The 18,799-nt window shown below is 39.2% G+C and overlaps 1 protein-coding gene across 1 annotated transcript in view; it reads left to right on the top strand.

The window, feature by feature from the left end:
* Positions 1–18,799, top strand: part of Vps13c (vacuolar protein sorting 13 homolog C) — a 157,683-nt gene that overhangs the window by 73,203 nt on the left and 65,681 nt on the right. The window contains exons 30-43 of the mRNA XM_038321759.1: positions 1,012–1,128; positions 2,463–2,566; positions 2,742–2,909; positions 3,364–3,668; positions 5,690–5,837; positions 6,453–6,561; positions 9,886–10,019; positions 11,301–11,457; positions 12,464–12,543; positions 13,433–13,492; positions 14,462–14,624; positions 16,503–16,616; positions 17,860–17,963; positions 18,496–18,663. Of these exons, the coding sequence (XP_038177687.1) occupies positions 1,012–1,128; positions 2,463–2,566; positions 2,742–2,909; positions 3,364–3,668; positions 5,690–5,837; positions 6,453–6,561; positions 9,886–10,019; positions 11,301–11,457; positions 12,464–12,543; positions 13,433–13,492; positions 14,462–14,624; positions 16,503–16,616; positions 17,860–17,963; positions 18,496–18,663 (1,931 nt within the window). The remainder of the gene's footprint in view (positions 1–1,011; positions 1,129–2,462; positions 2,567–2,741; positions 2,910–3,363; positions 3,669–5,689; positions 5,838–6,452; positions 6,562–9,885; positions 10,020–11,300; positions 11,458–12,463; positions 12,544–13,432; positions 13,493–14,461; positions 14,625–16,502; positions 16,617–17,859; positions 17,964–18,495; positions 18,664–18,799) is intronic.

The following is an 18,799-nucleotide window of genomic DNA, read 5'->3' on the forward strand; positions in this document are numbered from 1 at the left end:
AAGCAATATATAGGCAGAGTTTCTCTGTGTCTCAGCAGCAGCTCCCAAATAATCATTTAGAGGCTTATTATTAATTTTAAATTCTTGGCCGATTGTTTAGTCTTGTATCCAGCCAGCTCTTACAACTTAGATTTACCCATTTCTATTCATCCATGTGCTGCCCTGAGGCTCGATTACTTCATCTATGAACTTGCCATGTTGCTTCTTCCATTTCTGGCTCAGACTCTTCAGATTCCACTCTTCTTCCCAGCATTCCCTTGGCCCTGAAAATCTTGCTTAGCTATTGGCCAATCAGCTATTTATTAACAATAAAAGCAACACCTGTTTACAGTGTACAAAGATTGTTCCACAGCAGCAATACTATTGCTTTTACGAAACTTTGTTTTTATTTTGCAGCTGGGGATTACCTTTGAATGGTTACTAGGAAAACTTGAGTGTGTACCGAGCCTTTCTTCCCATCCTAGTGGCTCTGAAAGGCCCCCCCCCCCCCCCCCACAGATAATTAGTCTTTGAGGAAGGAGACCCAGAGACATGAAGACAGGGACTAACTGATTGTATCTTTAAAAAAATATTTTTTCAATGTGTTGGGTGTTCTGTCTGCATGTATGTATGTGTACCACATCTGTGCAGTGCTGGTAGAGTCCAGAAGAGGCCATTGGATCTTCTGGAACTGGAGTGATGTAAACTACCTGGTGCTTGCTGGGATCTCAGGTTCTCTGAATCATTTCTTCAGCACTCCGGTGATTACATCTTATTGGCTGAGAATCTAGAATTTGTAAGAACTTAGGTCATAGTCTGGCTGTATTAAACTGTGTGATTTTAGGCACATTACTTTTTGGTTTTGAATATTATGTCCTATTTACTTTAGACTTTTTTGTTTTTATATGTGTGTGTTTTATATGCTATGTACTTTAAATCTTATAAATATTTTATATTCATATATATTATGTAAAATATATGAAGAAACTTTTGTAGAATTTAGCTTACTGAAATCTGTTGTTTTATTTTTAGCCATGGTGTCCTCTAGAGATAGTGACATTATCAACTTTAGGCTGTTTGCCAAATTGAATGCTTTCTGTGTCACTATCTGTGATGAGAAGAGCAATATTGCTGAAATCAAGATACAAGGTAAAGTGTCACAGTATTGACATTTGCTTAACAATAAGCATTTTCTCCTCTTCCCTCTGCTCCCCTCTCTTTATTGCAGTGTTAGAGAATATACAGACAGGGGGCTCTGAGCTACTTCAGTTAGGGTGTGCCTGAACTGGCTGTTTTCTTCCTAGGATTAATGATGGCCAAGTTCTGGCTAGTATAGTTTTTTCTTCTGTCTTTTCCAAATTGGTAATACATCTACTTATCTAAAGTTTGTTCACAAAACTGTTGTAGCCTTTGTCAGGCAGGGTATCTCCTGGTGTGATAAACGTTAGTAACACAACCTGGGGAGGAAAGGGTTGATTTCAGCCTTTAGTTCCACCTTACAGTTCATCATGGAAGGAAGACAGGGCAAGGACTGGGAGGCAGGGACTGAAGCAGAGCCATTGAAGAATGCTACTTACTAGCTTACCCCTAGTGGCTTGCTCAGCTTGCTTTCTTTTACAACCTAGGACCACTAGCCCTGGGGTGGCACCATACACCATGGGCAGGGCTCACCACATCAATCATTAATTGAGGCAGTGCATTATAGACTTACCTACAGACTAGTCTTATGGACCCATTTTTCTCAGTTAAGAGTCCTCTTCCCAATTGACTCTAGCTTGTGTCAAGTTGACATAAATCTAGCCAGCACAGTCTCCATGTAAATGGCTTAGTATCTATAAAGCATAACATTTACTTTATGTTTGGTTATGTTGAATTTATTTCTTTGCACTAGATTTTTTGCCTTCTGGGGGATTCAACATTTATGTTATTTTATTTTATTGATTTTGGTTTATTGTACACCAAAGAATATAGGAGTCTTTTCAGTGTAGTAGGAAAAATGATACACTTAGTCTGTTTTCTATTTCTTTATTTTTTGAGAATTTCATATTGTATACAATGAAAGATGATCATAGAAACATTTCCCCACTGTAGCTCCTCTCAGCTCCTCCGACAGTGGCCCCCTCCCAACTTCAGGCCCCTAATAACCTACTTAATCGCTTTAGTGCTGCCCATATATGCATGGATGATGTGGGACCATATATGGGAGCATGAGTAACTTCCCATTGGCGACATCCCCAAAGACGAATGATTCTTTCTCAACAAACTACTACCAAATACTGTTCCTTAGTACAGGATGGAGCTTATATAATTAGATTTTAACCAATATATAAGTTTGGTGTTTAAAAAACTAAGAATATATTACATGAAATTTACTAATTTTGAATTCATACATTTTGTATATTCCCCAAATCTTATAATATAATGAAAATAAATATTTATGTTATATCAATAGAAATTATAATGATTCATTTTTTTTTTTCCAGGTCTTGATTCTTCCCTTTCTCTTCAGTCAAAAAAGCGGTCACTTTTTGCCAGGCTGGAAAACATTATTGTCACAGATGTCGACCCCAAAACAGTTCATAAGAAAGTATGTAACATGGAACAGTTGTTGTTATTATCGCACAGAGATTTTATTGTAAAAGATCTTACCTTAAAAATCAAATGCATTTCTATAAAGATTGTAATTACCGTCTTTTCTATCTGGGACTTTATTTTGTAATTGCTTCTCTGGCCAGAGTTGAGTCACTTTCTGTTTTTTTCAGGCTGTATCCATAGTTGGAAATGAAGTTTTTCGTTTTAACCTGGATTTGTATCCAGATGCTACTGAAGGGGATTCCTACACGGACATGTCCATCGTGGATGGTGTGGTGGCTTTGCACGTCGGCTGTATTCAGATTGTATACCTTCATAAATTCCTTCTGTCACTGCTGGTAAAGTCACCGTCTTATGCTCACATTTCATGTTAGAAGCTGTAGGTGTTATGATTATATATGTTGTAAACTTTTGGGTTGTGGCATATTTTGATTCTGCCTGGTGTTTATGTATGCATGTAATGGCCGAAAACCCTCTTTAACATTGGAAGTTTAAGTCATTGAATGAGTTTTGTCAGTAATTGAAGTTAGTTTTCTGGAACACACAGAAGCCAATTGTCCGAGTGTCCAAGTGTTAAGATGAGTTCACTCTCTACCCCGGCTCAGTGACAGCTCACTAGTCAGAACAGGCCAGCTCCTGACTGAGGATGGGTTTCTCCTATCCCTACCTTTCACCAGAATTACAGCGCTGAACTCTAGGGCTCTGTGGGAGGAACTTGCATGTGTGCTAGCAGAAGGTAGGCCCATTTACAGATGTCCCTGTGTCTGAATTCCTTTTACATTTTGTTCGCAGAGCTTCCTGAACAATTTCCAAGTGGCCAAAGAGGCACTGAGTGCTGCCACTGCCCAGGCTGCAGAAAAAGCTGCCACGAGTGTGAAAGATCTTGCACAGAGGAGTTTTCGTGTTTCTGTCAATATTGATTTGAAGGCGCCAGTCATTGTCATTCCACAGTCCTCTGTCTCCACCGACGCGGTCGTGGTCGATCTTGGGTTAATTAGAGTTCACAACCAGTTCAGTCTGGTGTCCGGTGAAGACACCGCGAGTCCTCCAGTAATCGACAAAATGGAGGTGCAGCTTACGAAACTGAAACTCTCCAGGTATGCATGTTCGATAGCTGTGCTCTCGAGTGTATGCAGATTTCTCCTGGTATTTTTATACCGTGTTTCTTTCACAAAGAACCATTTTCTGATCAGCTGGTATACATATGTATACATCCTTCATGTAGAGCCACCAGTTGGTTTACGTTTTCTTTAATATCTATATATTATTGTTCAAGCAGTGATTGCTAACTGTTAGAAAATAGACATTTTAGCCAGGTGTAGTGGAGCATGCTTTTAATTCAAGCATTTGGGTGGCAGAGCAGGTAGACCTCTGCGAGTTCAAGGCCAGCCTGATCTGTTTATCGAGTTCCAGGACAGGCTACACAGTGAGACACTATCTCAAAAAAAAAAAAAAAAAAAAAAAAAAAAAAAAAAAAAAAAAAAAAAAAAAAAAAAAAAAGAACTAAGGACATTTATTCTTATATTACTCATGATAAAAGCAGTAGTTTTTAAAAATTAATATTGGCATGCTGTGTAATGTGGTCAATATTGAGGTTTTGTCAGTTATTGCAGTGATGTCCACTGTCGTAATCCCCCCTCCCTCTTCCCTCCCAGAATCACACGTGGCATTCATTTGTGCCGTCCCCTGTTGAGGTGATTTCTAGACTAGCGGGCCCTCACTTCTAATAGCTATTTTCTCTTTCTGTATGAGGTTGGTGGTTTTGAAGAGCACTGTCTGGCTCTCCTTGGGAATGGTTACCCATGGCTTCAGTGAACTTATTTATGTTGGTAGAAATACTGTGTAAGTCATACTGTGTCCTCCGTGTCATGCTGTGTGGCATGTGAAGACACAAGGAGATTTAAAAATGATTTTCATATCATTAAAAGTAATTTAATTACAGAAAGTATAAAAAGACAATTATAGGCTAAGTTAACCCCCATGTAGGCTTTCTGGAATGCCTTAGCAACAGCTGAGCCTTGGTTTTCTTGTATCACTTTGCTGCTGCTCCTCCACTGCTGTTCTGTACAGTCTCCTGATCAACAAACACACGGCTGTTCTCTGCCAGCATGCCGGCCCTCTGAGGAAGGCACTGTCAGTGACCGCATCGTTTTGAGAGCGTCACGGTGTGATTGTAATCAAACCTAGAGTCCTCCCGCGTGTGCTAGTGCAGTCAAGACACAATAAGCGTGACATGGATGAGTCTGCCGCAGACGGAAGATGTTGTCTTTTTAGATGGGGAATTATTCTTAAAAGTGGAAAGAGTAGATTTCTAAAATTGTAGAAAGTACTGTTAGTGAGTAAACCACTGATGGGGGCACTTACCATCTTGTGAAACATTATGTACTGTACATAATTGCCCGAATGTTATAGGTACGATGTGTAGAATTATTTATATGTTATGGGTATGATGGGTGGTCTGGTAGGTCATCTACACCAGTTTCTCCACAAACTTAGAAGTAAATGCAGTTGACTTTGTGAAAGGTACGTGGTTGCTAAGCAATAGTTCCTTTCTGCTTCTTTGTCTTAGCAGAACACTTAGGTAGATGTGGCCCGTTGTTGACTGAAGGATTGTAATGTGACACAAACTATATTATCCCTAGACTAATGTATTTGGTTATTTCTTATGTATCTCTAGCATTGTGAATAAAAACCCAAACCAAACCTTTAACTCAGTTCTTCTCTCTACAGTTTTAGGAAAAAAAATGTTTTCTTAGCTGGGAGTGGTGGCGCACGTCTTTAATCCCAGCACTTGGGAGGCAGAGGCAGGCAGATCTCTCAGTTCAAGGGCAGCCTGATCTATAGAACGAGTTCCAGGACAGCAGGACTGCACAGAGGAATGCTGTATTGGGAAAAAATTTTCTTAATGACTCAGTGCTTATCACATATTTTAATCTGTCTCTGCTAGTAGATTATAGGTTAATTTCTAACTCTGCTTTGAAACCTCTCAGCTGCAGTGTTATAAACTAGTATGTGGAGCAACAGATAGTGCTTGGCACGCATACTAGTTTATAACCCTTGCCTGTGGGTCATTGCCCTCTAAAGACCTGTGATGGTGCCTCTCTCTCCCTTTCACTAGGACAGCAATCCAGCCAGGCGACTCCCATCCTGATATTCAGCTGTTGCACCCAATTAACTTGGAGTTTTTTGTCAATCGGAATCTAGCTGCAAATTGGTACCAAAAGGTGCCTGTTCTAGAAATTAAAGGGTGTCTTGATTCAATGAATGTAAGTACACGATTGAAAATAACTTTTCTGTTGAAGTTTCACCCTGGAAGCTTTCTCAGATGTACCTAAGAGAAATGCAGATTTTACTAAATGTTGAAAGAAACATTTTGGTGAAACTTGGTCTAGCAAGGTAATTAATCTTTGCAGTAGAATTTAATCTTTCATTAAGTATGGTTTACTTTTAAATCTGCTACACACCCATTACAAAAATTTGGGCACAAATTATTTATTTATTGTTATATTCTCACTCATAATGTGTATTATGTGGACATTTGTTTTTAACGAGATCAAAGTATGCCTAAGGTAACTATAGTACTCTTTAAGGAGTGAAATGCATGAGTTTCCAGAACTTGTTATTTTAAAAATGGATTAGATTTCTTTAGGTACAATTAGCTTTAAGGAAAAACTAGTCAATAGAGTTAATATTGTTTTGCAAATTTTGTTATTTATATGTTTCAAAATTTTATTTAAAATTGCAAAAAGTTAAAGCAAGTAGCAAAACCCATTTGTCATTCTCAGTTACTGTCAGGATTATTTTCTTATTGCTGAGAAATTTTTCTTTATTATAGTTGTTTCACTTAAAAATGAATATTTTGTTCATCAACTATTTCACAGGTTAGTCTAAATCAAGAGGATCTTAATCTTCTGTTTAGAATACTGGCAGAAAATCTTGGTGAGGCCTCTGAAGACTTGGATAAAGGGAAACCTAGAATACAAGAGATAGGTAAGAGACTCATGGCAGGTGACAGGTGCACATGCGCCTCTTTACACGCCAGTAGCCACCGAATGTTGCTTTCAAATATAAAGGTTTTTTTTTAAAGAAATATTTTAACTGTAGTAGAGACTCAACCAAGGTCTTGTACATGCTGTGGCACATACCATATCACATACCATATCATTGAGTTGTAGCTCCAGCTTGAAACACAATAAGCATGTAGTTAAAAAATGCATGTTTACAAACTGTGATTCGTTTTACCAAAAAAGATAACAAGAGGCTGCTGAATGAAAGTGTGACTGGAGCTTGTTGTCTCTTCTTAGCTAAGCAGACAGTCACCAGTTGTTTTCCAGACTGCTTGAGCTGGGAGAAGGCTGTTAGGCAAGGTGGCCATTAGCCAGTGGTGGATTTCTGTAGAAAGCATTAACTTGTATATTAAAAAAAAATTGGAACTTTAGGCTTTGGCATCATATTCGACCTGATATTTAAGTAAGACTTAGTGGTAAAGTTCAAGAATTTAAATTGTTAGTAAATTATCACCCTCCAAAGATAGTAAATATAGTACATTAAAAAAACAGAAAGTTTAAATTATTATGATCGTTATTGCTTACATTTAAAAAATTATATTTTAAAGCTGTTATATGTATAAATGCATGTATGTATGAATAATATGCACATATGTAAACAATTAATGAATATATTATGCTCAGAAGATGTATCTTTTATCTTTTTGAACAAGCGTTGGCATGTTTGTATGTCCATTGTGCTTTGCTGTTTTCCTAAATTAACAGTTGTAGCTCTATATATATCATACGTGTGTGTGTGTGTGTGTGTGTGTGTGTGTGGTTTTTCAAGACAGGATTTCTCTGTGTAACAGCCCTGACTGTCCTAGAACTCCATCTGTAAACCAAGCTGGCCTCAAACTCAGAGATCCACTTGCTTCTGCCTCCTCAGTGCTGGGGTTAAAGGCAGGCACCACCACGCCTGGCTCCCTCTGTCATATGTTTTTATTTTTATTTTTTTAGAATGACTTTTGAAGTAGCATAAGTTTTTAGATATTTCACGTTGAACTTTTCACTGTTAACCATGTTACACTAAAATGTCCTTATGTATTTATTCTTCATGTGTTTCTGTAGGACCACATTAGTGAAAGGGAATGTAGTCTGTATTAATGTCATTTAAATTTAACTAACATTATAGGGTTTAGTAAATTAATTTAACTTAAATTTTAAACTTGATTGTTTGAGAGTTTCAGGCGTGAATATGATGTGTTTTGATCAATCTAAGGTTTGATAGTGTTACAGGAATGTGTACTTAGTGTTTGGTCAAAAGTGAGACCCCAGCCCCCAGCCCCCTGACACCCTTTTATCCAAGGACTCTGGGATGTTTGGTGAAAGCGTCACTCCAGCCCCTGGCACCCATGCTTGTAGCAAGAATGGAGCAGAAAGCTTTATTCAATCAAGCCCATCCTCCTGGGTGTTGTCTTGGTCTGGACTCCACCTCCAGGAAAGCCCACCAAGTGCTGACCCCTCCCCAGGGAGGGTCAGGGCCACTCCCACAGGCTGTTAAGGCTGCTGCCCTTTTCTCTGGGTTTCAGGTGGTCTCCCCTGTTCTCTCTTCCTTGCCATGCTTTCCTGGCCACCCGGGAGCGCTGCATTTAATGTGGGCATCTTTTATTTGATCTAATTTGGTCTAATTGGAATTATTTGTGTCGGCGGAGAGGCTCTTCTTAAGAATATTCCTAACACTTAGCTCTCCTGTCGTTTTGTTTTTCTGTAACTTTCCAACGGTTTTATCAAATTTGTTGGAACTTTTGCCCATTGACTGAGTGGAAACTTTTTCACTGTATGTTTTCACTTTTTTATTGTACACAAACCTAAATAAGCACACACCTCCAGCTTTAATGGCCCTGAGCCAGATGTCGCTCATTCCCCAGCACACCTCCCTGGGTCCCTCCCTGTTAGGACAGGCTCTGGCTCCACTTAGAGGTCACTGCTGTTCTGATTTATGACCCTGTGGATGGATTGATTTTTACTTTTTCATGAATTTTGTATAAATGGAGTTGTGAAAAGTTTGCTCTTTGATGTTTGGCTTCTTTTTTATGATCCGTGAGATTCATTCAGCTGGTTTCTATAGTGGTGTTTGCTATAGGGAATCCCTGTCTTTGCCTTATGAGGCTGGAGTTATAGGTGAGCCATCACACTACTTGGGGTTCCTTATTTGGTTCCTGGAGATCCAAACTCCTGTCCTCTTGCTTTCATGGCAAGTACTTTAGCTGCTGAGCCATTCCTGCAGTCCCTTACTGTGGACATCTTCTTTTGTGACTATCCAAACCTGTTAACAATTCTTTTTATTTGAAGCAATTCTGGAATAAGACGATAGATGAAACTTTGCTCTCTGCATTGCCTTCTTAAAGATATTAATGAGTAGTATGGTTTTTCCCCTGTGAGTTTCTAATATTGTGTATACACACACACACACACACACACACACACACACACACACACGGCTGTGGGGTGTTGGATTAGTGGTCAAGATAATGTTAATTGCAGTAATGTAGTGACAGTGTTATGTTGTTGACAGTGATGTCTGTCAAGTCAGACTGATGAACTTGGACTCTAGCATTTGCACATGACACTAGGCGAGGTGCCAAATTTGTCTAAAAACTTAGTGTGCTCGTCTGTGGGATGGGACAATGAAGTTCTTCCCCAGAAGGATGGCCAACAGGACAGGCCACTGAGCTTGCTGCTCAGTGTCTGGAACCATATGTGTCAGGGTGCACGTATAACAAACGGTAGCTTTATTATTTTTGTGCCATAGGTTAGAAAACAGATGTAGTGCACTTCATGGTGTGTGTTTCAGAACAGCATCCCAGCCATGGAGCTTTTCCTTTCCTTACTAGACTGGAACACCTGGCCCCTTTTGCTTTCTTAGCCTCAGCCCTACTACAGCCTGTTCTGTCTGCAGACGCTGTCACGTGCTGTCTCTGTATGGCTTCCCATCGTTTCTCACCTTTAAAAACGTGGACTGTCTTTTCTGAGAGGAACTTCTCTGTGTGGGTCATTCATCTGTGTGAATATTTTCTTCGGCTCGCTGATGTCTCTCTGTGCGTTTTGTGGACAGCCTATTAACATTTGCCTGCTCCCCGTGAATAAGTACGGCCTGATTCCTGTGTTTGACTTGCAGTGTGTGTTCCCTTTTACTAACACGAGCTTTCTAAGGCTGAGAACGGTTATGGGTTTGTGGGTCTCCAGAGTGCTCATACATGTTTACAGTGCGTGTCAGTGAACGGATGTACGAATAGAAGCACGTATTTCTGTTTTCCCTCTGTAGGGGAAACGAAAGCGTGCCGAGAAGTCTCTGCATCCCAGGATGTGCACACCACACAAGGTGCATCACCAGCCAGAGTGGAAGAGACCCGACCCATAGACATCATTAATGTACTACTGAACTTTGAAATTAAAGAGGTGCATAATTTTCATCACTTTTTACCAAGTGAAATGAACAGGTTATGGATATTTCTGTCATTTCTATTAAGCTAAATTTGTAGATAATTGATATGTATGAAAAGAATCTTAGACTGTTGATGTGAAAGTGTACGTTAAAATTTGGGGATTTACTAAGGACCAGTTACATTTTAGGGATCCACTATTTTCCTTTTTAGAGAAAATGGAAGCATTTTCTGTAGCTTGCTTTTTAGTCATGATAGGATGTTGGAGTGTGGCTTGCTTTGTGTTTTCATGTAAGAAAGATAAGTGAGGGAAATAGAGAAATCGTTTGCAAATAAATGTTAGAAACTCAGTAGAATAAAGCACAGATTGTGCTCACTTAAAAATGCTATATTACTTCAGTACGGATTTTCTTCTTTATCTGTTCAACAGCTGTCCCATGTCTGTGCCAGGGCTAAGAATATATTAGAAAATATATAGATTCTAAATACAGTATGTCCATTAAAAATACTCCCAGGGTGGGCTACTTTCAGAGCCTGTGGTGGGGATGGTAGTGACCCGGAATCTGAGCTCGCTGAGAGGGTTAGGGAAGGTTTCTGGGAAGAAGTGACATTTGAGTGGAGTTTGTAAAGAAAAAAGTAATAGTTTGAGAAAAATGGATTAAAGAGAGGGCCTGGGACATGGATAGAAAGGGTGGGCGTGGATAGAAAGGGGTGGGCATAGAATACATAGCTCTTTCCCTAGCATTTATTATATACACTAAGTTCCATTACTGTGAGCCTAGTTGGCCTGGAGGGAAGGGATTTATTTGTGCTTGCTAGGTTCTTAGCCTTGCACTGTTGGTATATACAGTGAGACTGCCACCCAGTGGGCAGAGGCAGGAGTGCTGCGAATGACCTATTTTGTGCAGGATAGCACCCCATTAAGTAGCCCAAGATTAAGCAGCCTTGCCTGAGGATTTGTATAAAAATCAGCTGCTGCTATCAGCAGAATTTCAGACAGAAGCTGTTGACCAGTTAGGGCTTCTAGGACTAGATCCCTACCTGCCTGTTCTTCATGCCATTTTCTCACCCCCGTGGCGCCCCCACCCCCTTCACCTTTGAAAATCTCTAGAAAATAGTGGTGGTGCCTCAAAGTCTGAACAAATGTATGTAAGAAAAATAACAATAGGTGATTTTTCAGGACCAGAATTCCTTTTCCTTGTGTGAGTTCTTCAAATCACTAGATGCAGTTACTAAGTTCCTATCGTCGCTGTGCATTAGTAAAGAGGTTTGTGGTAATTCGCCCTCATTCTTTTAGGTTATGGTTACTTTGATGAAAAAAGCAGAAAAGAAAGGAACACCCTTACATGAACTGAAGATCCTGCATCTTGGGGTGCAGGCTAAAGTAAAGGCCCACGACATGACTGCTGGAGCTTACCTGAGAAGAATTAGCGTGCAGTGCTTTGATTTTCCTGGTAAGTGCGGAGGCCCGTCTGTGGAAGGCAGTGCAGGTCTCATAACCAGCATAAATACAGGGCTGCATTCTGTTCTTCTACTTACTGTGTGTATTCCTTACATACCCAGTAGGGGATGGTGTAATAAACCTCACCTAAATGAGTATAGTGACATTAAGAAGTCACATCCCAGGTACAGAGCCCAAAGACCCCTTTTGAAAGTTAATTTAGTAGGAAGCTTAACTTTACATTTATTTACTTGCAAGTTATATGACTGTTAAGATCTGTTTTTTTTTTTTTTTTTTTTGGTTTTTCGAGACAGAGTTTCTCTGTGGCTTTGGAGCCTGTCCTGGAACTAGCTCTTGTAGACCAGGCTGGCCTCGAACTCACAGAGATCCGCCTGCCTCTGCCTCCCGAGTGCTGGGATTAAAGGCGTGTGCCACCACCGCCTGGCTTTAAGATCTGTTTTAATTACATTAGTATGTGCTTATAAAAAGTAAATGTTAAGCAAAACATAAATATATAGAAGGAGGCACTTAGTCTCACTTCATCCCAGGCGACTATGAAGTTGCTGTTTAGTGGGTATCTTGGATTTTTTAAATTCACTGTTGGAATTTGCAGCTATCTGAATTTTATAGTTCCCATTTGCTTAAGCTTTCTGAGGACTCTGTGGAGCATCTTTGAGAAGATAAAAGTGTGTTTGAGAATGATCCCTTCTTGTGTTTTATAGCTGTCATCTCTCATGCTAGGATTTGTTCATAGGATGGTAATACCTGCAGCACTAATGTATGACAGCTGGTATTGACTAGTGCTGTTTTGTTGTTAATTTTTCAGTCTTTCATTTTTCCTTTCCAGTTTTTGAAAGCTAGACTTAATGAGATACGGTTTATAGACAGTATAATGCATTTGTCTGTTTTCTGTACAGTTCTTTTATAAGGATTTCTCTGTGTAACTGGCTGGTTCCATTTTAAAAGATGTTTGAAATATTGAAGGGATAACACGAATCAGATTTTCTTTTTCCTTCCAGATTCTAAAGGTGAGCCTCTGTACATTGTCAACTCTGCTCACGTGTCAGATGGGACCCTCCTGAAAATGCTGTTCACTAAGGTGCCTGTTCTAGTTCATTTCTGTCGCTGGGATAAACACCTGATGAAAGGCAGTTTAGTGGAGAAAAGATTGATTTTTACCTTTAATCCAAGCTATAGTCTATCATTGTGGGTAAATAAGGACAGGAACTTGAAACACACAGTGACATCACGCATCCACAGTCAAGAGCAGAGAGAAACGAACACGTACATGCTGTCTGCCTTTTGTGCTCAGCTCATTTCTCCACTATTATGCTCCTTGCCTAGGGAATGGTGCTGCCCACAATGGGCTGGGCCTTCCCCTATCAGTTCACTGAAGGAAATCGTATATACACATGCCCACAGGGCAGCTTCATGTCCACAGCCCTCATTGAGACTTGCTTTCCAGATGATTGTAGGCTTTGTGAAGCTACAATTAAAGCTAAGCGTCACAGTACCTCGTTTCTTTTCTGGAGTTAATACTGAAGTATGAAAAGTTATTTATATTCCCCTCATGCTTAATATTTGGATTCCACACCTTAGTATTTTTTTTTTCAGTCCAGTTGGTTGATGATTATTCCATTAACTTAACAAGCTTCTCTAGGGCTGTTGAAGAAATGGAGTGACCAATCAAAGCTCCGGCCCTATCCTGTGTTATAAATTAGATAGAAGCCTTTTTCACTTTTGGATGGGCCCACCTATTTAGATGCACTAACATCTACTCCAGAGTAGATAAGGGATTTGAGATTTTGCATCTATAGCTTGTAAAGTATGTTTATGTGGTCAGTATTGGGGGGCATATTCTTATTTGCCTGTAAGAAACGTGTTTGTCATCTCTTAATAGCATGTTTTAAGATGTAAAATGTATTTGTTTTCAGTGTGTAAAATTCTAGTGTTTTTAACTCAGTGGTTTAATTATCAACTGCTTATAGGCAAACAGCGATGGACCAGAATTTAAAACTGTTCATGATAACACCAAACAGAAGCTGAAGGTGAGTCTTTTGTAATTCATCTTAAGACTGGGTTATTGATGATTAAATGTATCTTGTGGCCAATTTCAGTTGTAAGATACAAGATCTAAAAATAGAATGAGGTAGTAGTAATAGATCTAAAATTAGTGCTATAGAATTGAAATAAAAGTCTTGCCGAAACTTCTTTCTGAAAAGATTCTTTTAAAACATAAATTAATTATTATTTGTGGAATATACAAATACTTTTTATTTTGAGGGAATTTTGTTCACTTTAGCCTACTATAGTTATTTGGCCTGATATTGATGGCAGAATTTGAATTCTGTGTTGGCTTTAGGGCTAGAAGAAGATTAAAGAAAAGTTAGAACATGACCTAGTATAGATACACACAGTCCATTTGAGCATGTGTAGTCAGTGTAGGAATACTACCATATCTTTATTTAAGACTCAATCAAGCGCTGGGCAGTGGTGGTGCACGCCTTTAATCCTAGCATTCGGGAGGTAGAGGCAGGCGGATCTCTGTGAGTTTGAGGTCAGCCTGGTCTACAAGAGCTAGTTCCAGGACAGGCACCAAAGCTACAGAGAAACTGGTCTACAAGAGCTAGTTCCAGGACAGGCACCAAAGCTACAGAGAAACCCTGTCTTGAAAACAAGCAAACAAACAAACAAAGAAACGTTGACTGAGGTTAGAATTAATGTCTGCCCTGGGAGTGGGCAGGGCATTGCTTTGTTGTCTGGTAAAGACTGACATGATAATAGTAATAAAGAGGATTAAAATGAAATTAGTAATTCATTCTTAATTATTTAGAAAGGGTCTCAGTTGAGTTGAGTTATTCTTGTGTTAGTTACATACATTGAAACTCAGCCCAATGTGTTCCTGTGACCCCAATGACATGACTGTCCCCTTAGTGGCATGACTCTTTTCCAGTGTTGGGACACACACACAATGGTGTGACTGTCCCTGAAACCTTCTCTGATGTTCATTGTTCTAGGTTTCGTTTTCGTCTTTGGACTTGGTGCTTCATTTGGAAGCCTTGCTTTCCCTCATGGATTTTTTGTCATCTGCTGTTCCATCCTCTGACTCTTCTTCCTCTGGGAAGGAGTCTGGACCGAAGTCACTTGTGGGAGAATCCAAAAGTCTTGCCATCAAAGCTGGTATCAGTCTTTCCAATATGTTCTCATAGAATGACCTCTATATGAAGCTAGGATAAATGTTAACACCTTGATGTTACGATATCTTGACAGATGAGGGTGACTTATGAAGAAAGCAGGTTCTACTCTTACAGGATTACATGGCAGTTTATTGAAGAATTTGAAATAAATGTTAATAGTAATGATGTACTTCCAGTGGGTTTAAATATCTGGTTCTTGTATAAAATAGAATTTGTAGGTTCTTTATGTTGACACCTTTTCATAGTCTTCTGTCCAATAAAAGTGAGAAGATAAGAAGTTAAAAAATGGTGACAGTCATACTTAACCACGGAGACCCACTTCAGTCAATGCTGTCTTGCACAGCAGTTTTGAGTGCCTCTTGGGCACTGAGGGGGATCTCACAGAAGGGACAGAGTCACCTGACCTCTAATCTCATCCCTGTTTCCGTCACACATGGAACTTGGTCTGTGTTCACCAGGTGCATGACTTATATTCTGAAATATTGGGTATAAAATGCCAGGTGAATAAAGAGCATGTGTCTGATTTGTAATTAAAATGTTTACTTATTTTTAAAACTGGTAATTTCTGCTTATTCCCAGCTTGAATTATATCTATTTTACTGACATCTTAAGTATAAAATTTCAGTACTATTTGATTTGATACAAGTATTTGACTTTTAAAACCATAGTACAGTGTTGTTAGAAGCAAAATTTCCTCTTCCTTGCTGTTTTGGTGGTGTCTTGCTGTGTAACCCAGACTGGCCTCAAACTTTTAATCTTCTTGCTTCAGCCTCCTAAGTGGGAGAAGGTTCTAAATGTGACCACCACACTCAACTTCTTTATCACAATGTGCCTAAAACATTAATATCTTTAAGAGAGCGTATTCTTAGAAATATCTCTTTATAACATATACATATACCATTCATAGCACATCTGAGTTAATGGAAGGCCAGTGGACAGACAACCTTAACCCAACTCCACTGTTCTCTGGTTTTGCTGCACAACTTGACTTGATGGTTTGTTTATCCTGCACCAAATGCTGAAAAAGAAAGCAGCCTGTAATGTTAGGGTTAAAAGGTGAGAGCCCCATGCTTTCTATTTATAGGAAAGTTCTGTTTCCTGCATGTAAGACAGAGTTGTAACAAAGTGTCAGGACCTGCATTAAAAAGCCATTCAGTTGTGATTCTTTTTATTTTTATTTGTTTGGTTGTTTTGAGATAACATCTTGCTATATGTAGCCCAGGCTGGGTTTGAACTCACCGTATAGCTCATGTTAACCTCAAACTCAGACAGTCCTTCCTCCGTAGCCTTTTGAATGTAGTATTTGCCACCACACTTAACCTGACTATATCCTCAAATACACATTTTTTGATTTTTTTTAAACTTCAGGGTATTTTGTGCTTTTATTAGTGACTCTTTCATAGAATTACTTATGGACCCATCACATATAATCTAGAGAAACTGGGTTGGTTCTTCAGTTAAAGAATATGTAAAGGGCACAGCAAATAATATGAATTCCATTGACTGTTCATTACTATTTCAATTTTCATTATTCTTTGATCTAGTATGTGATGTGACGTGTTAAAATTTTTTTATTAATCAAATTCTAGAATCTAATTTAGAGGGTTTCTTTACCTAGAAGAAAAAAACTACAGGAACATGTCTGCCTAGTGAGTATTACCATCTAGGTGTTGTGGTTGCCTTATCCTTAACTGAAAGCCAACATGCTGGGTTTTATATGAGTGGCAAAATTCATATTTATATTGTCTTGATAGAAGTTTATGATTCCCTTTGCACATTATGTGATTTTTTTATTAGTGAACTTAACACTGTTTTTACCATCTTTGTACATCACTGACCACTGATTTCCACTGCTTTTCAGGGCCCAGCACTTCTGAAGGTGATGTGTTTGATTTGAAGGTCACAGCTGAATTAAATGCCTTTAACATCTTTGTTTGTGATCAGAAGAGTAACATCGCAGATATTAAAATACATGGTAAGTAATTATCCTTCCATAGTATTTTGGAAAGTTGAGTGGATTTATTTATATTGAAGATGTATGCAAGCTTTGAACAAATGTATTTTGAAACGATAGCGGTAGACTTGCTATGATTCATTGCTGACTTGAGATAGTCCTTATACATTTAAAAAATTTTAGAATACATCTAAGGCTTAAAGTTTTATTGTGATTGCATTTTCAGAATAAGATAATGTAAATATCATAGTAACTCTCACAGTGTGAAAATAAGTCATTATCCTTGTTTCCCTTGAATTTTGAGTATACATATCATAGCAAAATAAATTTGCAAAAAACTTTTTTTTTTTCTGAAACAGGGTTTGTCTGTGTAACAGCTCTGACTTTCCTGGAACTCACTCTGTAGACCAGGCTATCCTCAAACGTACAAAAATCTGCCTGTCTCTGCCTCCTGAGAGCTGGGATTAAAGGTGTGGGCCACCACCACTGGGTTTTGACATTTTAAACTTTTCCTGTCATGAGTTGAGACATCAACCTCAGGTTATGTGGTAGATTCTAGGAAGCCTGCAGTGGCTCAGACCTTGAAGCTTATCACTGGCCAATGTTGAACAGATTAATTTAGCTCTCTCTACCCTACTTCCCCTTTAAGTGGAGACATGGCTATTGTGAGGGTAACATTTGTACACTTATATTGTGTGGACAGGTGGGAGCCACACCGTGAGCAGTTTAGAAGGTTGAAAAATCAGCACCATTCAGCAAACACTGCCAGGCCTTGGGTGTCGGCAGTCTCCCATGAGGAAGAGTGGTTTCCAAATCCTTATGCCTTTGATATCATGAGCATGGCAAACTTTTTAAAATTTAGAAGATTATGCTATAGATATAAATTGTTGTAGAAATAGTTCTTAGGCATAAGATGACGTTTACTTCAGTTTTAATTACATGTATTTGTGAAGTGCATTGGAAAATACTGTCTCCCCAAGTAGTGGCTCTGACCTCACCAATGCATAGGATACTATTTTCAGAGAAATGACATGAATTTATTTAAAACTGGCTTTTTAAAAATGTTTTTTGACTTTTATGTATGATGTGTGTTCTGACTTAAAAGTGGTCCCACCTTTTCTTTCTAGCCTTCTCACACATGGGAGGTGAATTGTGTTAGCATGTCTAGTAGTAATTTTTATTTACCCTATATCTCGGGAGCATGTTAGTGCATTTAAGCTTGCTTACAAAAAGGAAATATCTGTAAGTGCTGTGTCTCCTGTAGGAATGGATGCCTCTATTTCTGTGAAGCCAAAGCAGACTGATGTGTTTGCCAGACTCGAGAATATCATAGTTACGAATGCTGATTCACTGTCCATTCACAAAAAGGTAATTGGAAAGCCGATCTCTGTGTTGGAGTGTGGTGTTTGGGGACCAGGTGCCACTATTTATTTCTTTGCTGTATGTTTGTTATTCATCTGACATGTGTTGGGCATATTAGGGCTGGTTATGAAAATGGAAGGTTGATTTCAGGTTGTAAAGCCTGCTGTGTAATGATCTGAACAGTCATTTCTGGAAAGTTTATTAATGAAGTGATACTTACAGTAAAGGAAAATGATAACGGATGTTGAAGGTTGAGTTTCTGTGTTGTTTTTCTCTTGTCAGTTATAAGCCGACCCCTGGGGATGGGAGCTGTGGAAGAGAAGAGGGAGGGAGAGGGTAGGCAAGCCCACCCTTTAAAAGGGAACACAGGGAATGTGCACAGGGGGTGCTCTCAAGCTGTCTGCAGCTGAGGGTTATTTTGTCAGGACCCCAAGGGCAGGCCAGTACAGATGCCTGAATACTAACAGTCATCAGGATGAGCACTGAGGGTCCAGTTTCTGTAACTCTGCTGTAATAACCGATTGTCTTGTGATGTCAGGCCGTCTCTATTTTGGGAGATGAAGTCTTCAGGTTCCAGATGACACTGTATCCAGATGCCACAGAAGGCGAGGCCTATGGTGATATGTCCAAAGTGGATGGCAAACTTAGTCTCAAAGTGGGCTGTATTCAGATTGTCTATGTTCATAAATTCTTCATGTCTCTTTTGGTAAGCTTATTTTTATTTGTATTTATTTCTCACTGAGGTCTAAATATTGTGGCCATGTACCTCAGTCTAGACAGTTAAAATCTGCTCTAATAGGGCGTGCTTGTTAGTCTTCCAGCACTGTGACAAAATACTTGAG

This window comes from Arvicola amphibius, chromosome 3 (genome assembly GCF_903992535.2).
Source record: "Arvicola amphibius chromosome 3, mArvAmp1.2, whole genome shotgun sequence".
In the NCBI taxonomy this organism is placed as follows: domain Eukaryota; kingdom Metazoa; phylum Chordata; class Mammalia; order Rodentia; family Cricetidae; genus Arvicola; species Arvicola amphibius.